This window comes from Stomoxys calcitrans, chromosome 5, assembly GCF_963082655.1.
Source record: "Stomoxys calcitrans chromosome 5, idStoCalc2.1, whole genome shotgun sequence".
In the NCBI taxonomy this organism is placed as follows: domain Eukaryota; kingdom Metazoa; phylum Arthropoda; class Insecta; order Diptera; family Muscidae; genus Stomoxys; species Stomoxys calcitrans.
The window spans coordinates 62,226,110-62,245,921 of NC_081556.1; the positions used below are offsets into that span (position 1 = coordinate 62,226,110).

The window sequence follows — 19,812 nt, forward strand, 5'->3', positions numbered from 1 at the left end:
GTTGATCATGGATTTTTGCTAATGCTGCAAAAATCCATAGTCATAATGAATTAAAATTCTGCGGACAGCGTGGGTGGCCCTGTAACTCCCCCAACGCTTGTTTCGGGCTCCGTCCTCGGAGTCGATGATAGATTTAACTTAAATCTTTTTACACTTTGATATGAAATAAGTATAATTATAATTGATATTAACAAATACAGACATGTATAATGGTAATTTGACACTTTTTGATGTTTTTCAATTTTGTTTCTATTTTGGACATTTTTTGTGTCCAATATTTCCATAGTAAGTTCTTCTTTGGTTGTATTTGTAAATGGTATAGCTTTAATAAACTCAGGGTTTAAATAATGGTGTTTAATAGTGTTTTCGACATTTGTAAAAGATTGATTTTTAAGGTATAAAGTACAATTTTTGTATTTAATCCATTTTGTTCCTTCTACAAAAATATTATGACCACAAGTAGTTTTCATTTTGGTTTTATGAAATTTCTGTATTACAATAGAGCCTGGCGTTATAATTTTTATTGTTTCTTCTGCTTTTTTCTTAATTCTAATGCAATTTTTTATTATGGATTTTGTAAAAATATCGATAATACATTCATCATTTAATTTTACAAGATTGCTTGCTTTTTCCGATTTCTCATTAAATTCGTAAACAATACCGTCTTTTAACAATATTTCTTTGTGCTTAAAACTAATTGTTTCATTTTTATCATCCAAAATTTCAAAAAGACGATATTTTTCATATTTTTCTTTTCCGTATTTAGGAATTAATAGAGTAAATATAATAATATTATGCTTATATAGTAATGACACTAAATCAATATTTTTAAATTCTTCGTCAGATTCTATCAGTTTTGTTTCTTGGTCTGTCAAAATATTTCTTGTGAGGATACCTAATCGGCTGGTCAAAATAACGTCCTCTATTGTGTCGATAAAATGAAGTAAAGAATTAATGTCATTGTGTATTTGAAAACATACTTTCAAATAGTAATAATGTTCCCTAATCTGAGTATTTAATACAAGACTTTTTATTTGGCTGGAAATATATCTTTCAATATTCAAAATATTTTTGTTTAGAATTTCTATCTGTTCCTGTAATTCCTTGTTTATTTTAATTTGTTTGTTATTTTCATTAATAAGTTCGGTATTTTCTGTATCTAAATTATGTAATGCATTATAGATTGCTTTTTCATCCTCACTGTCCATGGTTCCTGCAATAACTTTTAATGTTTTCCCTAATAAGTCAATTAATCCTCTTTTATTTCTTATTTTTGGTGTTAAAGCTTTAAGTTTTGTATCCAGTTCCCTAAAATTCCTAAGCAACGTCCTATGTATATAGTCATTTTTTGTGTCACTTGGTAGCGTTTCATTTAACATCTTAATATTAACTTCTATTTGGTTTCTAGCAACTTCTAGTTCTGTTATATTAATTATGTGTAATACTTTCATATTATACTCAATAAGCCGCACTTCATCCACTTTGATTGGTAAATAACCATTGTTGTTGTCCAAATCGATTATTTCGATATTCTCCGCATGAATTCCATATATCAAAATTATTAGTACCAACAAAGTTGTCATTGTGATCTAATAGAATATAAGATCAAGGAAGACCAATTTAGACAATTATGATAATTATTTGTTATTTAGATATATATATATATATATATGTATAAAATTAATGCAGTAATCTTTAAAATTCGATTTTATGCTCCTGTATTGTTGCTACTAATTATTTCGTTTAACAGCATTACCCCTTCTAGTGGTTTGTTGCACTGAGAATCTTACGTTCTGTGCGTTTTGGAATTTCTTTTTCTTTTTAACATGTGTTTTATAATAAATTTGTTTTGAATTTTGGTCTTTTAAATGAGAGTCGTCAATTTTCCTTCCTTCTATTTTCCTGAATTTCTGATAATTTTTGCCTCCTCTAGTCTCTTTGATATAATTGATGCCGTCTTCTAGAATTTTTTCTCCTATCCTTGATTCATTCAGTTTATTAATTACTTGTTCCTTTTTCTTTAGCATCCTATCATATATATCCGGGTATTGAGATTCATTAATCTTCCCTTGAATAAAATCAATTGGTTTTATATTTGTTGTACTATGTATAGTATGGTTGTAGAAACCATTTATTTGAATCATCTGTTCTTCTATAGAAATGTCAATTTTGCTTTGCTTGAGAATTCTTAAATGTTCATTGATAGTATTATGTAGCCTTTCAATATCGCTATTGCTATTATGATTTAAACTTGATGTAAAGTTAATTTCAATATTCTTTTCTTTTAAGAACTCCATCATTCCATGTGATTTCATTCCGAGTTCGTTATCTGTTACAATTTTTTCAATATTTCCATAAGAGCTTAAATATCTTAAGATGCATTTCCTAAATTCGGGGTCTGATCTATTGGTAACACGAGTTATAAGTGCTACTTTACTAAATTTGTCTATCATGGTAACAAATATACTTTTATTTATGGAATAAAATACATCCATATGGATAATTTCATGTGGTCTTCTAGGGGTTTCAGATATTTTATAAGGAACTAGATCTGGATTCCTTTCGTATTTTGACAGCATACAAACTTCACAATTGTTTATAAATTCCGATACTTTCTTATACAAATATGGGTAATAATATTTATCTTTAATTTCTTTGTAGTTTTCATTGCGTCCTCTATGGTTATTTTTCAAATGTTCATTAGAGATTATCTCTTCTAAATACTCCTCGTCGAGGATATCAATTAATTTCTTGAGACATCTGACAATTTTTAGATTACTATAATCTTTAAATAAGATTGATTTTAATTTATTAAATATGTCATCATCTACAAATAGTGCGTTTGTTTTTTCGTGATCAAAATGATTTTCTATAATTGTTTTCAGGAAATCATCGTCAAATTCCTTTGCCTTTATTACTTTTCTTTTGTGGTTATGTATGACTGAGTTTCTAATTGATACAGCGCCTGATATTATTTTTTGAAATATAACTTGATTGTCATAAATATTTATTGGTTTTTGCAATTCCTTAATTGAATTTAGATTTTCATTATTGTTAAAATTTTGATTTGATGATATGGTATTATTAATTTCAATTCTACTAAGACAGTCTGCCACCTTATTTAGGTGTCCTTCTTTATAGTTTATTTCATAATCATACTCTCCTATTTGAAGTCTCCACCGCATTAATTTCGAATTTGGCTCTTTTAAGTTATTTAACCATATTAGTGGTTTGTGGTCAGTAAAAAGTTTAATTTTCCTGCCATAGACATATGGCCTAAATTGTTTTAAACACCATACAATTCCAAGACATTCTTTCTCAATGGTGGAATAGTTTATTTCGTGTTCATTCAAAGTTCGAGATACGTATGCAATCGGTTTATCGTTCTGCGATAGAACTCCTCCAATAGCAACATTGCTCGCATCCGTAGTAATTTCAAAAGGTAAACTGAAGTCGGGATAAACTAATATTGGAGCATGAACCAACTTTTCCTTCAAAATGTTAAATGCATCGATGTAATTTATATCTTTTATATCTAAAATCGAGTCCTTTTTCAAGTATTTAGTCATGGGTTTAGTAATGTGTGCATAATTTTTTATGAATCTTCTATAATAGCCCGTCATTCCCAAGAATCTTTTTATTTCCTTTTCAGTTCTAGGAATTTGTAATTTTCTTATAACTTCAATTTTAGCTTGGTTCGGGGACACGCCTTCTTCATTTACTGTATGACCCAAAAATTCGACTTCTTTCCTGAAAAATTCACATTTATCTAATTGAATTTTGAGCCTTGCATTTCTTAATTTGTTAAGCACTGATTTCAAATTTTTTACATGTTCTTCTAGTCCATTGGAAAATACAATAATATCATCCATATAAACCATACACTCCCTTTTCGAAACATTTTCCCTTAAAATATTATCTACCAATCGTTGAAAAGTGCTCGGTGCATTTTTCAACCCGAATGGCATTCTATTAAATTCATAATGGCCGTTATCTACTGAAAATGCAGTTTTTTGTCTGTCCTTTTCATGGACTTCGATTTGGTGAAAACCGCTTTTGAGGTCAAGAATAGAAAAATAATTCGATTTTCCTAACTTGTCTAATATATCTGTTATATTTGGAATCGGATAATTATCCTCAATGGTTTTATCATTTAATTTTCGATAGTCAATGACTAATCTAAATTTCTTCATGCCCGATGCATCTGATTTCTTTGGTACAACCCAAACAGGACTGTTGTATGGACTACTGCTCGGTGCAATAATTCCATTACTTAACATTTCCAAAATCTGTTTTTGGATTTCATCTTTGTATATATAAGGGTACCGATAAATTTTACTTCTTATTGGTATTTCATCAGTGGTATCTATAGTATGCTTAATTTCGTGGGTAAAAGTCAATTTTCCATTATCAGAAAGTAAAACCTTAAAATCCCTAATTAGTTTCTCCAATTCTAATCTCTCCTTAGAATTAAGGTGTTCGGTTCTAATTTTCTTTAGAACTGAATCAACATCTATAATTTCGCTATTGATTTTTCCACTAATATCATTAATATTATGAATTTCCGAAATTTCTTCATACGTCAAAATCACTCCTGTATCTAAAACAATAGGTTTATTTGATTTATTATTAATCTTTACACACACTTCTCCATTTTCACATTTATAAAGACCTTCATTGAGAATTATTCCATTACCCTGCATAATATTATTAATTAATACGTCTCCATTTTCTAAAGGAAGACATATTTTACAATCTTGCTCTCCCGGTGGAATAGTTATCTTTACTTTCGTCGTTATTTTCTCAGAAAGTAATGGCAGTTTTGAACCATTTAGAAGTAAATACATCCCTTCGTAATTTATAATCGCTTTATTTTTCAATAAAATGTCGTTGCCTATTAATCCTTCAAAATTATTATTAAAATTGTAAACATAAAATTCAAACATTTGATTTGGCAAATTAAATTCCCTGAAAGCCTTCACCACGGCTTTATGTGTAACTATATGTGAATTTTTTAAAGCTAACATTTCCTTTGGTCCTTTTAATTGTACTATTTTACTTTGATGAAAAACATTTGGATTCACTAAGGAGTTTGTGGCTCCTGTATCAATCAAAAATTTGCACTTGTTAATTACTATGTAGGTGAGTTCATTGGAGCTGTCTGACAAAAATTTCCAATATCCATTGGTGTTGGTCTATCACTATCATTTATTGGCTGATTAGTTGAATCACTGCTAACGGTGTTATTTTGAAACGGGTTGTTTCGATTATTACTATCATTCTGTCTCGGAATATAATTTTGATATTGATCCTGATATCTGGTATAATTTTGATTCTGATGTTGATTTTGTCTGTGTCTTTGATTTTGATATTTATAGTTTTGATTTTTATTAAAGTTCGTATTTTGATTCACGCTTTTATTTCTATTGTCATGAGTAGAATTTGTTTCGTTTTTATTTGGAATTGGATTAGGATTATAGAAAGCATAATTCGTATCGTAAAGTATTTTCATCGCATTCTCGATATTATTTGGATTTCTACAAATTATAATGGAACGCATTGGTTCAATTAATTTGTTTTTAAATACGTCCAATGCTACCCTTTTATTAGCTGCAATGAGAGCATTGTAGCCCGCTTCGTTTTGATGTAATGATCGAGTTTTCATGTTAAGTCTTCTGAGATAAGTTATTATCTCGTCATAAAAATTCTTTGCATTAGTTTTAAATTTAACTGATCTTAATTTATCATATAACTGTTCATCTGTTAATCTATCGCCAAAGTTGTTAATAAGGGTTTCTTTTAGCTCTGTCCATCTTGTAAGGTGATTGTTTATTTCGGAAATGTCCTTAGCCGGTCCACTTAGTTTTGACTTAATTATGTCTAAAAATATTCCCTTCGACAAGTCATCATAGGTTTCTAAAATTTGCGTAATTCTGTCAACTAAGTCAATAAAGGTGTAGAGTTCGCTAAAACTACCGTTATAAACCGGTAATTTTGATAAATACTTTATAGGATCAACCGTGACTGCGTTAAGTGCCATTTTACTATTATTTAAAATTTTTTTTTTTGTCTAAATTAAAACTTTTTTCTTTGCTGATTTTTTTTTTATCAGAAACAATTTTTTTTTTAGCGTAAAATTTTCACAATTTTTTTTTTCACAATTTCTTAATATTCACTATTATTTTCTTATTAGTTACCATAAATTAGAGTTATCAGAAACAATTTTTTTTTTTTTTAGCGTAAATTTTTCACAATTTTTTTTTCACAATTTCTTAATATTCAATATTATTTTCTTATTAGTTACCATAAATTAGAGCTGGTATGTTTCTCCCTCTTTCTTCCTTTATCCGTCGTATGGTTTTTCCTGCTGCCCGGACAAAACCTTTTCCTGGATTCCGAAAGTAAATCCTTTTCGAGGATTTATGTTTTCATCCTTTTTCTTCCTTTATCCGTCGTATGGTTTTTCCTGTTGCCCGGACAAAACCTTTTCCTGGATTCCGAAAGTAAATCCTTTTCGAGGATTTATGTTTTCATCCTTTTCCTGGATGGTGTTGAGTCGTGGATACCTTGTAGGATCCTACCGACTGCGCCAGTTTTAGATACAAACTTCTCTTGTGTAAGTTTCAAGTCTATCTGAATCTTTATTTCAAATTTTCCTTAACGCTAGCTTAATAAATAAATGTTTACAATTAGCTGATGAATTCTTCATAGTATATGTTTACATTATGGCTCGCTATGGGTGGTCAAATGATATTTGCATTGATCTCTGTTTCTCTGTGGCTGGTTGGGGTAAATGGATTTTGTATATACAAAATCCATTTGCGACAATTTCGTTGATCATGGATTTTTGCTAATGCTGCAAAAATCCATAGTCATAATGAATTAAAATTCTGCGGACAGCGTGGGTGGCCCTGTAACTGCTAGACCCAGAGGTCTCAATGTTAACCCAGAGAAGACTGAATGGATTGAGGATGGGAAAGCTCATACCATCGCGGTATAATCGAAGCGACGATAGGAAACCTGGAAGAAAGTGGAGAGGTTTCCGATCAGATACCTGAGATGATATCGGCACAGTTTTGGATTGACGGAACCCTAGTATTGCCATATGAAAGATCATGTTACACGGATGGATCTAAGGTAGAGGACAGATTTCAGTACGTGGGTTTAAACCCCCAGGCCCACGGGTTTAAACCCACGGACTGAAATCTGTTTTAGACTGCCTGACCATAATACGGTCCTGCAGGCGGAGATCCGGGCGATCACTGAATCCGTTAAGTGGTGTGGTGCTAACGCGAGGACGTCGAGTCTGAACATCTTTACCGACAGTAACATTGCCATAGGGGCAATAACAACCAGGACGGTAAGGTCACGAACAGTTTTGCAGTGTAAGAAGGAGATTAACGCCTTCTCTGAGGATGGGAAAATTCGCATCGTTTGGGTGCCGGGACATAACTGACTTAGGGGAAATGAATGGGCAGACGATTTGGCGGTGAAGTCCAGAGGACTGCCGTCAATAAACTTGGTTAACGCGAAGCCTTTCCGGTCGACGCAGTCCGAGTTAAGGGAGTGGGCGACGAATGCGCATGCAACATTGTGGAACAGCGATACGGTCGGTAGGACGGCGAAAATCCTATGGGGGGATCCAGATCGTGAGAAGCTATTACTGAAAGGAAGCAAGAAGGAGGTCGGTATAGCTATTGGTATCATAACGGGACACAGGACTACGAGCTCACTTATGTAAAATCGGTGCGGCAAGTGATAGCATGTGTAGGGCATGCGGGAAAGATGATGAGACATTGGAGCATTTCCTTTGTTATTGCCTGGCTTTCGCGACCAACAGATACCGGTACTTATGTGGAGACACAATATCAGACATGAACCAACTTAGCGGAGGGGCATTAAAAAAACAATTAAGGATTTTGTAAGTAGCACGGAATTCCTAATTTAAAATTTTCTTTTAAGAGGTTACTTTATAGCTTTTAGAGCGCACAGCAAGCCGATTACTGGCTTAGGTATAGGACCATAGTAGCATGGGGCGGATTAATATTAGCACCCTCTTTACTACCTAACCTAACATTTAGGTACTAAAACGTACATTCTTTGCGTATTGAGCTACAGCTCTCAAAATTGCGTTACACTTACACTTTGTCAGTATTCATCGGGAGACTTGAAATTCATTCATTTAGCTTCTAAAACGTACAGAATAGTACTTTAATTACGGACTGAGCTCTTAAATTTGGGATACTCTAACTCAGTCCGTAATTAAAGTACTATTCTGTACGTTTTGGTACCTAGCTGTACGAGATTCAAACAAATCTTCTGAACACCTTGACAATTAATGTTGATTTAGTACAAAATAGTTCTCTCTCCACGAATTGATCTAAAGCTCTTGGAAGTTGGATACAGTTGCACCTTTGCTATGTAAATATATTTATATTAATCGACTTTAAGAATTTTTTGATATTCGCGTATTAAGGTATGCAAAATTTAAGTATCGGTACTCTAGTTATATTTCACAACATGGCATTTGAAATTTGTGGACTTTGACAAATTGCAGTCCACTGTAATGTCATCTTGAATACCAAACAAAGGGGCAGCGAAGCGTACCGGGGGTATGCTTTTCTATATATATGTAAGAGCTTCGTGACTGACTGATTGACTAATCAACGCCCATCCCAAACGGCCAAAGGTAGAATCATTAAACCTGGAACGAATGTGGGCCATAGGCGCGTGATAAGACGGGATTTTGTAATATTCGTACGTTTAGGTACTAAAAAGTACCAAATAGTACGAAATGGTGAATGCTTGCCCAGCGCAAAGGGCTAGGAGAATGAATTGGGGCTAAAATTAAAAAGCGTACAATTTTATAAATTTTTACGGATTGAATAAGAGCTCTGAATTTTGGTATTTAGGCTTACTATGGCAATTTAAATTGGGTGACTACATGAGTTTTTGGAAAATAGTACACTTAGGTGCCAAAAAGTACAGAAATTTTAGGAAATGTGTAAATATAGAATAAGAGCGAACGGATAGAGCTAGAGTTTTAAAATTCTGCGTAAAGGATCGGAAATATTGGGTTGCCCAAAAAGTAATTGCGGATTTTTCATATAGTCGGCGTTGACAAATTTTTTCACAGTTTGTGACTCTGTAATTGCATTCTTTCTTCTGTCAGTTATCAGCTGTTACTTTTAGCTTGCTTTAGAAAAAAAGTGTAAACAAAGTATATTTGATTAAAGTTCATTCTAAGTTTTATTAAAAATGCATTTACATTCTTTTAAAAAATCCGCAATTAGTTTTTGGGCAACCCAATACCTTGCAAATACACTTTTAGGTACAAAATGGTACTTCCTTTATAGATTGAGCTACAGCATTTCAAATTGCGATATAGTTACATCTTTGCAGTGTATTGATACTGCCAAGGCTTTGAAATTTGTACACCTTCAAAGTATATATATTTGGAGGCCACCGTAGCGCAGAGGTTAGCATGTCCGCCTATGACGCTGAACGATTGGGTTCGAATCCTGGCGAGACCATCAGAAAAATTTTAAGCGGTGGTTCTCCCTTCCTAATGCTGGCAACATTTGTGAGGTACTATGCCATGTAAAACTTCTCTCCAAAGAGGTGTCGCACTGCGGCACGCCGTCCGGACTCGGCTATAAATAGGAGCCACGTTATCATTGAGCTAAAACTTGAATCGGACTGCACTCATTGATATGTGAGCAGTTTGTCCGTGTTCCTTAGTGGACTGTTCATGGGCAAAATTTGCAATTTGCATTTAAAAGTATATTTCGCCGATTGAGGAATTTTTTGAAATTCGTACCTTAAGGAACACTAACGTAAGAATTGTGGCATTTGGAGGAGATGATGAGAAGTTGGAGCGTATGACATATGATGTCATTGCCCGGCTTTCGCGGCTAAAAGACACGGGTGCTTAGGTGGGACACGATACCAGACATAAACCAACTTAGGGAAGTGGTATGGAAAACAATTAAGGATTTTGTAAGGATTTTGTTTTAGAGCGCACAACAAGCCAATTACAGGCGTAGGTGTATGTTCATAGTGGCATGGGGATGGGTGGATTAATATTAATATTTTCAACCTAACCTAACTTAATAGATTGACTTACAGCTCCCAAATCGGGATGTAGTAGTTTTAGATAGTGCAGATCGGCAGACAAGGAGATTTTTTTGAAGTTCGAACATTTAGGTACTAAAACGTACAAAACGGTACTTTCCGTACATATTGATCTACAGCACTGTATATTTGGATACAGTTACAACTAGACAGTGTTTATTGGGCGACTAGGAGAATTTTTGGAATTGGTACATCTAGGTACTATATCGTACAAATTGGTACTTTCTTAACGGATTGAGCTAAAGCTCTAATAATTGGGATAAAGTTGCCAGTATATATTGGGCACTAGAAGAGTTTTCTCAAATGCCTACCTATAGGTAAGAAATAGTACAAAATAGGATATTATGATATACCTAAGTTCACAAGTGGCACAAATGGCAACTTCAACAATAGGGTAGAGAAAGACGAACGGAAAATGAGAAAAGGTACATTTCGTACGAATTGGCTACAATATGAGCTGTAGGGGAACAATGTTTGTCCAAAAAATGGTATATAACGCCCAACAAAAACACCTACTATAGTGCAAAGACATAATATAGTGTACAGGAACTTAAAAACATAAATTTTGTCATACGTACCTTATTTTAACTTTGTTTCGCTAAGCTTTGGAAGTAATGTCTTATAAAAAACTGTATCCCAATTTTATAAGCTCTAATTCAATTTGCAAAGAAAGTACCATTTTGTACGTTTTAGTACCTGAATGCACGAAAAAAAACTTTCTAGTCGTCCATTGTGTATACCAAATCTCCAGGCTGTAGCTGAATCCGCAAATTCGTTATTTCGTACCTCAAAGAAAAAATATCAGGATCTCGGAACAGGTACCATCTACTACGAAAAAATGTTAAAGCCTTTTTGGAGTAGGCTAGAAATGGACTCCAAAGACCCAATAGCTGCGGTGCTAAGCTCACAAGCAGACCGAGAAAGCGATTCTAGGCACAAAGGAAGAGACTGGGGAGTATGTATCAGCAGGGCAATCGGGCGAAAGTGCAGGATGCTGGAAGGGATAGAACTGACATTCCAAGCACTTCTACGGAAGCTGGAAAGAGAATCAGATCTCCCAAAGAGCATAACGCTGCTAAAATGCTGAAGCAGAAAAAGAGCACACCGTTTTAAGTACTCTGGGAAATCAAGCCAGCCATGGAGACTCCAGACATTGTCGTACGGAGGTAGACAAAGTCGGAATAGGAACGAAGGAAGCGCGCACGACCCCCGAGTCTGCATGGAGGACTGTGACTTCCAAAAGTAGGCCACAGCCATCACAGAAGGGGAAGATGGTTGCTGAGAATGGAAGGAGCCGCACTCTTACGCCAGAGAAGCAAGGAAGCACAACAGAGATGAGCTGACTTATGCAGTTATCAATATCGGCAGTGCATCCGTCAGGATTCCACCAGATCATCGGTCCCAAGTGGAGGATCTGGTTAATGAGCGGATTTTCAAACATGTGTGGAACTCTGTACAGGGTCCACCCATACAAATGATGAGCTGCGAGTATAGAGGGGACATATTTACGCTGCGTTTTGCGTCGGTGGAATGTATTGATACCGTCAAACAGCTCGTTAGGAGTATCCACGCTCCCTGGGAGTTCGCAAAGCTCGACCTGGTCAAAAAGATGGACATCCCCCAGCTCACAAAGGTGAAGGTCTTCATCAAAGGATCGGCCAATAAATTTGTGACGGAATGTATGTTGGGATTCTTGGGCAAGTAAAACGAAGGTTTGGTCGCAGAGAAATTTGTGGACTTTAACAATTTGCAGTCCACTGTTATGTCATCTCGAATACCAAACAAAGGGGCAGCGAAGCGGACCGGGAGTATGCTTGTCTATATAAATGTAAGAGCTCCGTGACTGACTGATTGACTAATCCACGCCCATCCCAAACGGGTAAAGGTAGAATCATGAAACTTGGAACGAATGTGGGCCATAGGGGCCTTCCTCCACTTCCAAGGAGGATGGAACTCTACTTGCGGTTGGCATTAATCAAATCTCCGTGACGAGTTTGGCTAAGACTGAAAGCAGTCTATTTTAAGATTGGGAAGACTGGGATAGGCAGAAATCCTCATATTGAGACATCAAGCCGTGCAGTGGCAGGTGACGCCCAACTAACAGGGGGGTGACGACGAGACAATCGCCGCCTCCCTCAATATTTAAAGGACTAGGATAAGCATAGATCCTAACACAAAAATATCTGGCGGTCCAGTGGCGAGAGATCCAACACAGCCTAACAAACAGGGACCCAACGACGTACCCGTCACCGTCTTTAAGATTCGGAAGAATTGGATAAGTAAAGATCTTAATATTGAAACTACAGGCAGAGAAGCAACAGGAATCTCAATGCAGCCTAACGAACAGGGAGTCGACGAAGGTACCATCACTTCCAAGAAGCTCATTTGCTTAATACTTGGAAGGCTAAGATAGGCAAAGATCCTAGTATTGAAACATCGGGCAGTACAGCGAATGGAAACCCAATACAGCCTAACAAACAGGGATCCGACGATGTTACCATTCCCGACTTTATAAAGATTCGGAAGACTAGGATAGGAAAAGAACCTTATACGATGACATCGGATAGTGCAGTGGCAGGAATGTTAATGCAGTCTAAAGAACAGGAAGAAGACGATGAGATCATCACCTACTCCCAAGATGTCCATTTACTGGAGGACCAATGATTGCGGTAATGCAATCTCTTGGAGAAAATCAGCAAGGGCAAGAATCATATTACCTCAATTCAGTAGCCATGGACGAACCGGAACAAAGTTTCTGGACTGAACCATATCAACTACACATAATTCCATGCTAACACAGGTACTCGGCTGAGGTCCTGCGTTATTTGTTATACCAATTTTAATTATACAATATATTTTCCCCAGAGTTGTCAACGTCGGATGCAACAGTGGTGAGACAGGGAGATAGTGGCGCATACTTGGCATCACTTTATCTGCCTTTCGACTCTCCGACACCGCCAACCACGTCGGAGCTGCAACGGCTGGTGAGGAAAGCAAAACAAACAGGAAACGAGGTACTAATAGGGTGCGATGCAAACTTTTACCACATTTCGTGGGTTAGTACCAACACTAATAAGCGGGGCCAACCCCTGGCAAAGTTCTTGAATACTAACAACCTATTAACACTTAATATTGGTAACACCGCTACCTTTCTTAATATGATTTGGGAATAGATATTAGATGTGACGATTTGTTCGGAAACTCTAATCGCTGAGGCCCAGGAGTGGTTTCCATGAAACACTCTTTCTCTGACCATCGCTACATTACCTTAAGAATAGCAAGGCCAGTGCCGAATCCGATAAGCTTCCAGAATAAGTTGATAACCAACTGGCCAATATTCGGAAGACTACTCAGCAGACGACTTGGACAAAATAATTTAGATTGCCCAAGCATAGAAGACATTGACGAAAATGTCGAAAAACCCCACTTGTGGGGTCTTTCGAAGATAGTTGTCCTCTTCGTGAAGGGAAATCAGCCCAAGAAAAACAATCGATGACTAGAGAGATTCGCAATATTGACATTTTAACAGAGCACGTCGTTGAAAAGCGGAAGTTTATTGGAATGTGTATTACACACGGCTCAGGGAAACAAAGGAAATGCTCCAAATCGTCATCAAAATACTAGCCAGGTTACCGAAATGTAACCTGTCGAATAACAGACCTTGCTTTAAAAAAATTGGTGATTTCGATTGTGCAAAAAAGTGTAGTATTTTTTGAACTAACGCAATGAAATCGAAACCTGGCATTCGTTTGTCAATGGCATATGAGAAGAATTGCTAGAAAGTTCTTCATCCGAAGACGAGGATGCGATTTTTACCGTATTATTTGGTCGAAATGACAACATATGGACATATGAACATGTTAGATTGAAAATGCAAAAAGTGTAACACTATGAGAGGATTGGAGTGATATTTGCAAAAGGTTGTCCCGTATAAGTGTTACATTAGTGTTAAATTTTTTTCAGAAACGAAATCACCATAGGATATCTGAACAAAAATATGTAAAACAAAAATATGCAAAAGTCTTGACAAACTATACAAAGTTTAGCCCTTGTTTTATGACCAAATGTTGGCGCCGATGAGTCTCTCCCTGGACTCATAAGTGACTAAAATTGTCCATAAGAAATTTTCAATATTTTTATCCATTTCACAGTACAGAAGGATTTTGAGAATTTTTCGATTTCGAAGCACAGTGAGGTGGTTCAATCAAATGCAAATAATTTTTTTTACCAAAAAAATTTGTTTACATTTTTTTCGAACTCCACACTATAATTGGTTGTGGACACTATTTGTACGCAAAGTCATTGTAGTTGCTGTCAGCAATCCAAATAACAAATCCAAATGGGAGTTGAATTATAAATGCATTCGTATATCGCAAAATTCGAAGTTCATCTCGGACAATTTTAAAAACAAAAACATAAGTTGAATATCGCAGATATTGCAGACCTCAAGCGCTTTTATATAGGATTTTGGAGCACTATCTAGCAATTTGGGAATCGGTTCACGCATGAAGTCCCCTTAAGGTAATGTTGTTTATACTTTATACAACAAGCTTTGTGAATGTGAAAAAATAGACCTACTCGGACGACACTTGAAAAAATTGTTAAAAAGAGTTATCGGAACTTAAATTTTTTGGTAGTAAAGTTCTATCCAGCAAAGAAAAAATGTGAATCGATGTATAACTGCGGTTTTGTGGTCCACTATTTAGCAAACTAATGGGAAAAGAACTCAGCATTCGACCAAAGACCTTAAAAAATATCTGTAACATTTTAAAAGTTACAAAAAATTTTTTTCAGTATTATTCGATTTAGAACCAAGTTGTGAAGTTTGGACTGGGTTATAAACAGAAGATCCCACATCATCGAGCTAAAACTTGAATCGGAGAGTACTCATTGATATGCGAGAAGTCAACCGCGGTTTGTTAATTGGATGATCGTTTGCAAATTTCAACCAATGCGTTTTCTATTTAGATATAGTTTTCCCTCTCATTCAAAAAGGTCATGTAAAAGTTCCAGAGGATACTAATAATTTAGCTTCTTTCCTTTGTAAATTTTGTACTTGAATAATTTGTATTTAAGCAAACAAAAAAAAAAACATATTGAAATATTTTATATTTAATAAATAAATAATTTAGGGACGCGATGAATGTTAATTCGAAGATACTGATATTTATAATGTACTAGTAGAATTTTTGTTTGAACCGTTCAGTGGAGCGGACATTTTGTTATTTCGCTCAGAAAGAATATTCTGTAACTCGTAATAGGTAGTTATTTTCGAAACACATTTTTAATCGCTCAAGAATAGCTACGATGTTATCTATTGGTGGTTGATGATCTGCGTCTGTTTCTAGGAGAGCGGCAGACCTAGAGCACAGGAGTAGGATTAGAATGCACTCCAAAGACCTAGCAGCTGCGGTGGTGGTATCAGGCTGTATCATGTTGTCAGCTAGTGAGACCTCCACTGATAGAGAGGCTCCACTAGCCGACAGATGACTGGTCAGCAGGGGCTTTTGACGAGGACACCTTGTTCGAGTCTTATGGACAAGGTCGATCCTATTTATCTTCGCCACACACCAATACGTGCTTTAAGAGGTTAGAAGAATAAATGGCACATCACTCTCATGTATATTTAGAAGCTTGGCGCGAACCATCCTAAAACTCTGAAACTGAAAATCTCCATACCACGATCAAAACAGGAGGGGAAGGGGTCCAAACGGGACTCCCAAAACCTGTGCCATTCGGTTGGATTGGGCTAAATGTGTGCGCCAGCTGAGAAGAACGGAACTCAAAAGATACTTTGACAGCAGCAGCTAGTGAAGCATGTAATGAGGACTCGTCCAAATTGTAAGTGTCCAGTGTCGTGAGGAAGAGTGGTTCCATTGCTTTCTCAACTGATCCTGGATGCGTAAGTAACACCATCATAACAAGGTCGAAATAATCTTGTGAAGATGAACTCGTGGCGGATTCAGAAGATGAGGCTAACACAACAGTGTTGGAAATTCATAATCCTGACTATGATTTGGTTGCTGCAGATAAATCTTGACCATTGTAAGGCCGATTCGGCGGAAATAAAGATTATTCTGACGGCAGGAGGATTTGACGTGGTTCTTATCCAGGAACCATGAGGTGTGGGGAAGAATGGGAAGAAAACGGGGAATGGGGGTACAGAGCCAGTATTCTTGCAAATAGTGGTTTAAATGTTTTTCTTCTTCCGTCGCTAAGCACTGAATATTTAATAGTAGCCAGCCTTGATGTTAATAAATCTCATTATATAGATAAAATTGTCAAGCGGATCACGAATGATATGAATGACTCGCTTGAACCGGCATGACCTAGTGTGAAGCAAAGGGGAAAACAGTGACCGCCATGGTGGATCCCAGAGCTAGTTGGTCTAGGAAGAAAGCCACAAAGGCACAATACGATTGGGATGCAACAAGCCTGAACTAAGAAAATGCAAGGGCGAGCAGAGAAAGGCTCAGAACAAATCCTGGGAGGAACTCTGCAGCTCCGTGCAGGATACATCTGAGGCCTCTAGGCTAGGGAAGATCCCAGAGACCTTTTACGGTGAGATATATTCAGAAGACAGGGAATGCACGGACAATGTCTAATGACGGACAACATGGCTCTAGAATAGGCTGTTGCTGGTATACATTAGTCGTAGTCGTAGGAAAATTGTGTGTGAGCCAAAAATCCTTTGGGCGATAAAAAATCGTCAGGTTCTGATGACGTATCACCGGTTGAATAACAAGCTGTGTCGCATAGACTGCTTCCTTCGCTTTGGGATGTATACTCGGCATGTCGTATATACCTATGGGATGGAGGGACACAAAGGCCCTTTTTATTCCAAAAGCAAGCAAACCTTACGACACGAAGGTGTCGTAAGGTGTCAGCCATCCTTTGTGCTGAAAGCTCTTGGGAGGTTATTAGAAACATATCTTAGGGCAAAGATCCCTTGAAATCTCCTGTTATGCAAGGGTAAGGGTAAGTTCACTGAAACAGCCCTTCACGACCTAGTCGGCTACATTGAGTGTTTTATCGCTGTCAAGGAATATACATTGGTAGCTTTTCTTGATATTGAAGGAGCTTTCAATAATGTGAAACCGACATAAATCATGAGGAAACTGGAGTTGTTAGGCATCAACACTATCGTAAGGCAGTTTATTATTGACTTAATTACTAAAAGATGCATTGCCAGGATTTGGACCTGAGGATTTAAAAAGATGGGTTAGCAGATGAGGAGTTCTGTCTTCTCTTCTTTGGAAAAAAACCATAACAATACACTATTGTCTCTGGAAGAAAAATATGTAAAAGTGGTCGTGTATGCTGATGACGTGACTATTGCCATATTGGGATTGTTTCCCAGCTAAACTTCAGGAAGCTCCAGGTACGACAACGAAGTTTGCTACCGAAAGTGGTCTGAGCAAAAATCTGTGCAAGATAGAAGTAGATGTTTTCATCAGCAAATCCAAATTACTTACAATGGAACCTGTCTCCTTAGGAGGAGAGAATGTTCCATTTGCTGAAAGTGTAAAATACCTGGGAGTTTTGCTGGGCAGGAAATTGAACTACAAATCATACATGCTACTCCTAACGTCTCTTGATATTGTGGCTAGAAAAATTGCTGCTATGGCGGCGGCTACTGACAATGTGTTATCCTTAATACAATACCAAATTCTTCAGGCAGTGTGAATTACACATAGCCTAAGCCGCTTTTTAATAAAAAGTATTGTACCACTATTCCTGATAGAACCGATTGGAACTACAAGATCCGTGGTAACAGAAGTTACATAGACTTCTGTACGGAGGAAACCAAACTCTAAAGAACTAACACAACTTCCGTAGTGTGTATCAAGCGGACATCCTTGCAATTAAGGAAGTTGTGAAATCGGTACGATATAATTCATGACAGCCAGGCAGCCATTTAGATCCTGGAGAACGTGTTTCTCAATTCAAAACCGCCATCGACTGTCGTAGATGTTTCAACTAGATGGCTGAACAGTTCAAAATTGACCTGTTCTGGTGCCGGACCACAGAGATATCCCACGGAATTGTAGTACAGATAAGCTTGGGAGACTAGGAACTACCTACCACATTCTAGGGGAACTGGAATCTATGGGTTTGCCTCTAACGACATGTAATCAAAGTGTTCAGGATCATGACCGAAGAACAACGAGTGACAGATGTCACAAAGTGCGGATTGTGAATATTCCAAAAATTTGGACGTCTCAGTCATTGTCATGACAGGTCACTGTCTGATTATAAAACATGCTGACAGACTGAAGGTTGCAAGTAACGACTTTTGTATAAGCTGTAAGGACTATAAAAGACTATAGATTATCTGCTGCGTGTGTGAATCCAGCACTGACAGTAAGAAGGTGTTCCACTTTACGTTCTTATTTCCCATTTAATTGAGCCCTATATTGACATGTTCGGGAAACAAGACCTTTTTGGAGGTGTTGTGAGGGTGGGATGGCCCCTCAGTCATTTCGCCCCAATGGTGTTATCAACTACGTTCCGTACCCCAAGTCCTTTCCTTTTGAGCTTCACAGTGCTGTAGGTAAAACGTCTAATACAAAATTTGATATCAGTAGAAGTCATAGGTCCCCCAATTTGGATACCTAATTTTTGTTTTTATGTTATTATAAAAGTGCAAACAAAATTTTATTTAAACCGCCCATCTCCGTGATCTGGCGCTTTTGAACATTATGGTACCTTAAGTACCCTAATTTCGCCACGGAAATTTTCAAGAAAATCCTTCCCACCCTTTTTTGAGTCTATACGTTACATAAAAGCAAACAAACATTAATTGATTTTTATATACATACGAGTATACGATTTTAAATGAATGTCAGAAGTCATTTAAGTCCATTGATGTTCATACTGAAATATGGTTTTAATGGTAAAAACTCAAGTAGAATTATTATTTTCTTGTTATGCTTTACAGTCAATTCCACAGTACGTAGAACACATCCTGGGGTTTATGATACTGTTGAGGAAGGTCAAAGTCAATTGGAATAAGAGTTTTAGAGGTGTTTCCAAAATGTCCAGTCCCAGGCATCCGTCTAATAGTCCCCGTTTCGCATCAAAACTGGAGCAGCATCAATACAGCTGGGATGAGACTGGAGTTGTGTTTGGTGGCAAAACAAATCAAGGGCAGAGTTCGTCCACTGTAAAAACTGCAACACGAACAACATCATCTCCTTTGCCATACAAAAGTTCTATGAAATCAAGGTAATAACTTTACTATATAATAAACTTTTTTTTAACCCATTAACGCCTGACCCTCGAATCCCTTGTCCGATTTTGATAAAATTTTATATATTAATTAGAGTATTTATGTTGACGTAGTATTATTTCTTTAAATTTTCACCAAAATTTATGTTAAAAAAAATATAATTTTTGAAAAATATGTTTTGTTTTTACATTGTGTTTGTTTGCGCTATTTTGATTTTTAAAATCTTTTCGTGATTTTTCGAACATACTCCAGCTCGAGATCAATTAAATGTTTTTTTTTTCAAAGAATTGCATAGCAAACAGCTTATAAAAGTTAGGCATGTGTGTGCTGTTTTCAAAACATGGTCGATTGCGATTTCTGATACGCCATGTACCTTCATTAACACCTTTGTCAAATTCATTAAGGTGCTCTACATACCCTACGACTATTGAGTGTGGTGAAGAGAG

The 19,812-nt window shown here is 36.5% G+C and overlaps 1 protein-coding gene across 1 annotated transcript in view; it reads left to right on the forward strand.

Annotated features, from left to right (window-relative positions):
• LOC106084907 (uncharacterized) overlaps positions 1-19,812 on the forward strand; it is a 146,785-nt gene that overhangs the window by 15,283 nt on the left and 111,690 nt on the right. Inside the window, exon 2 of the mRNA XM_013248875.2 lies at positions 19,076-19,362. Within this exon, the coding sequence (XP_013104329.2) occupies positions 19,112-19,362 (251 nt within the window). The 5' untranslated portion in view covers positions 19,076-19,111. The remainder of the gene's footprint in view (positions 1-19,075; positions 19,363-19,812) is intronic.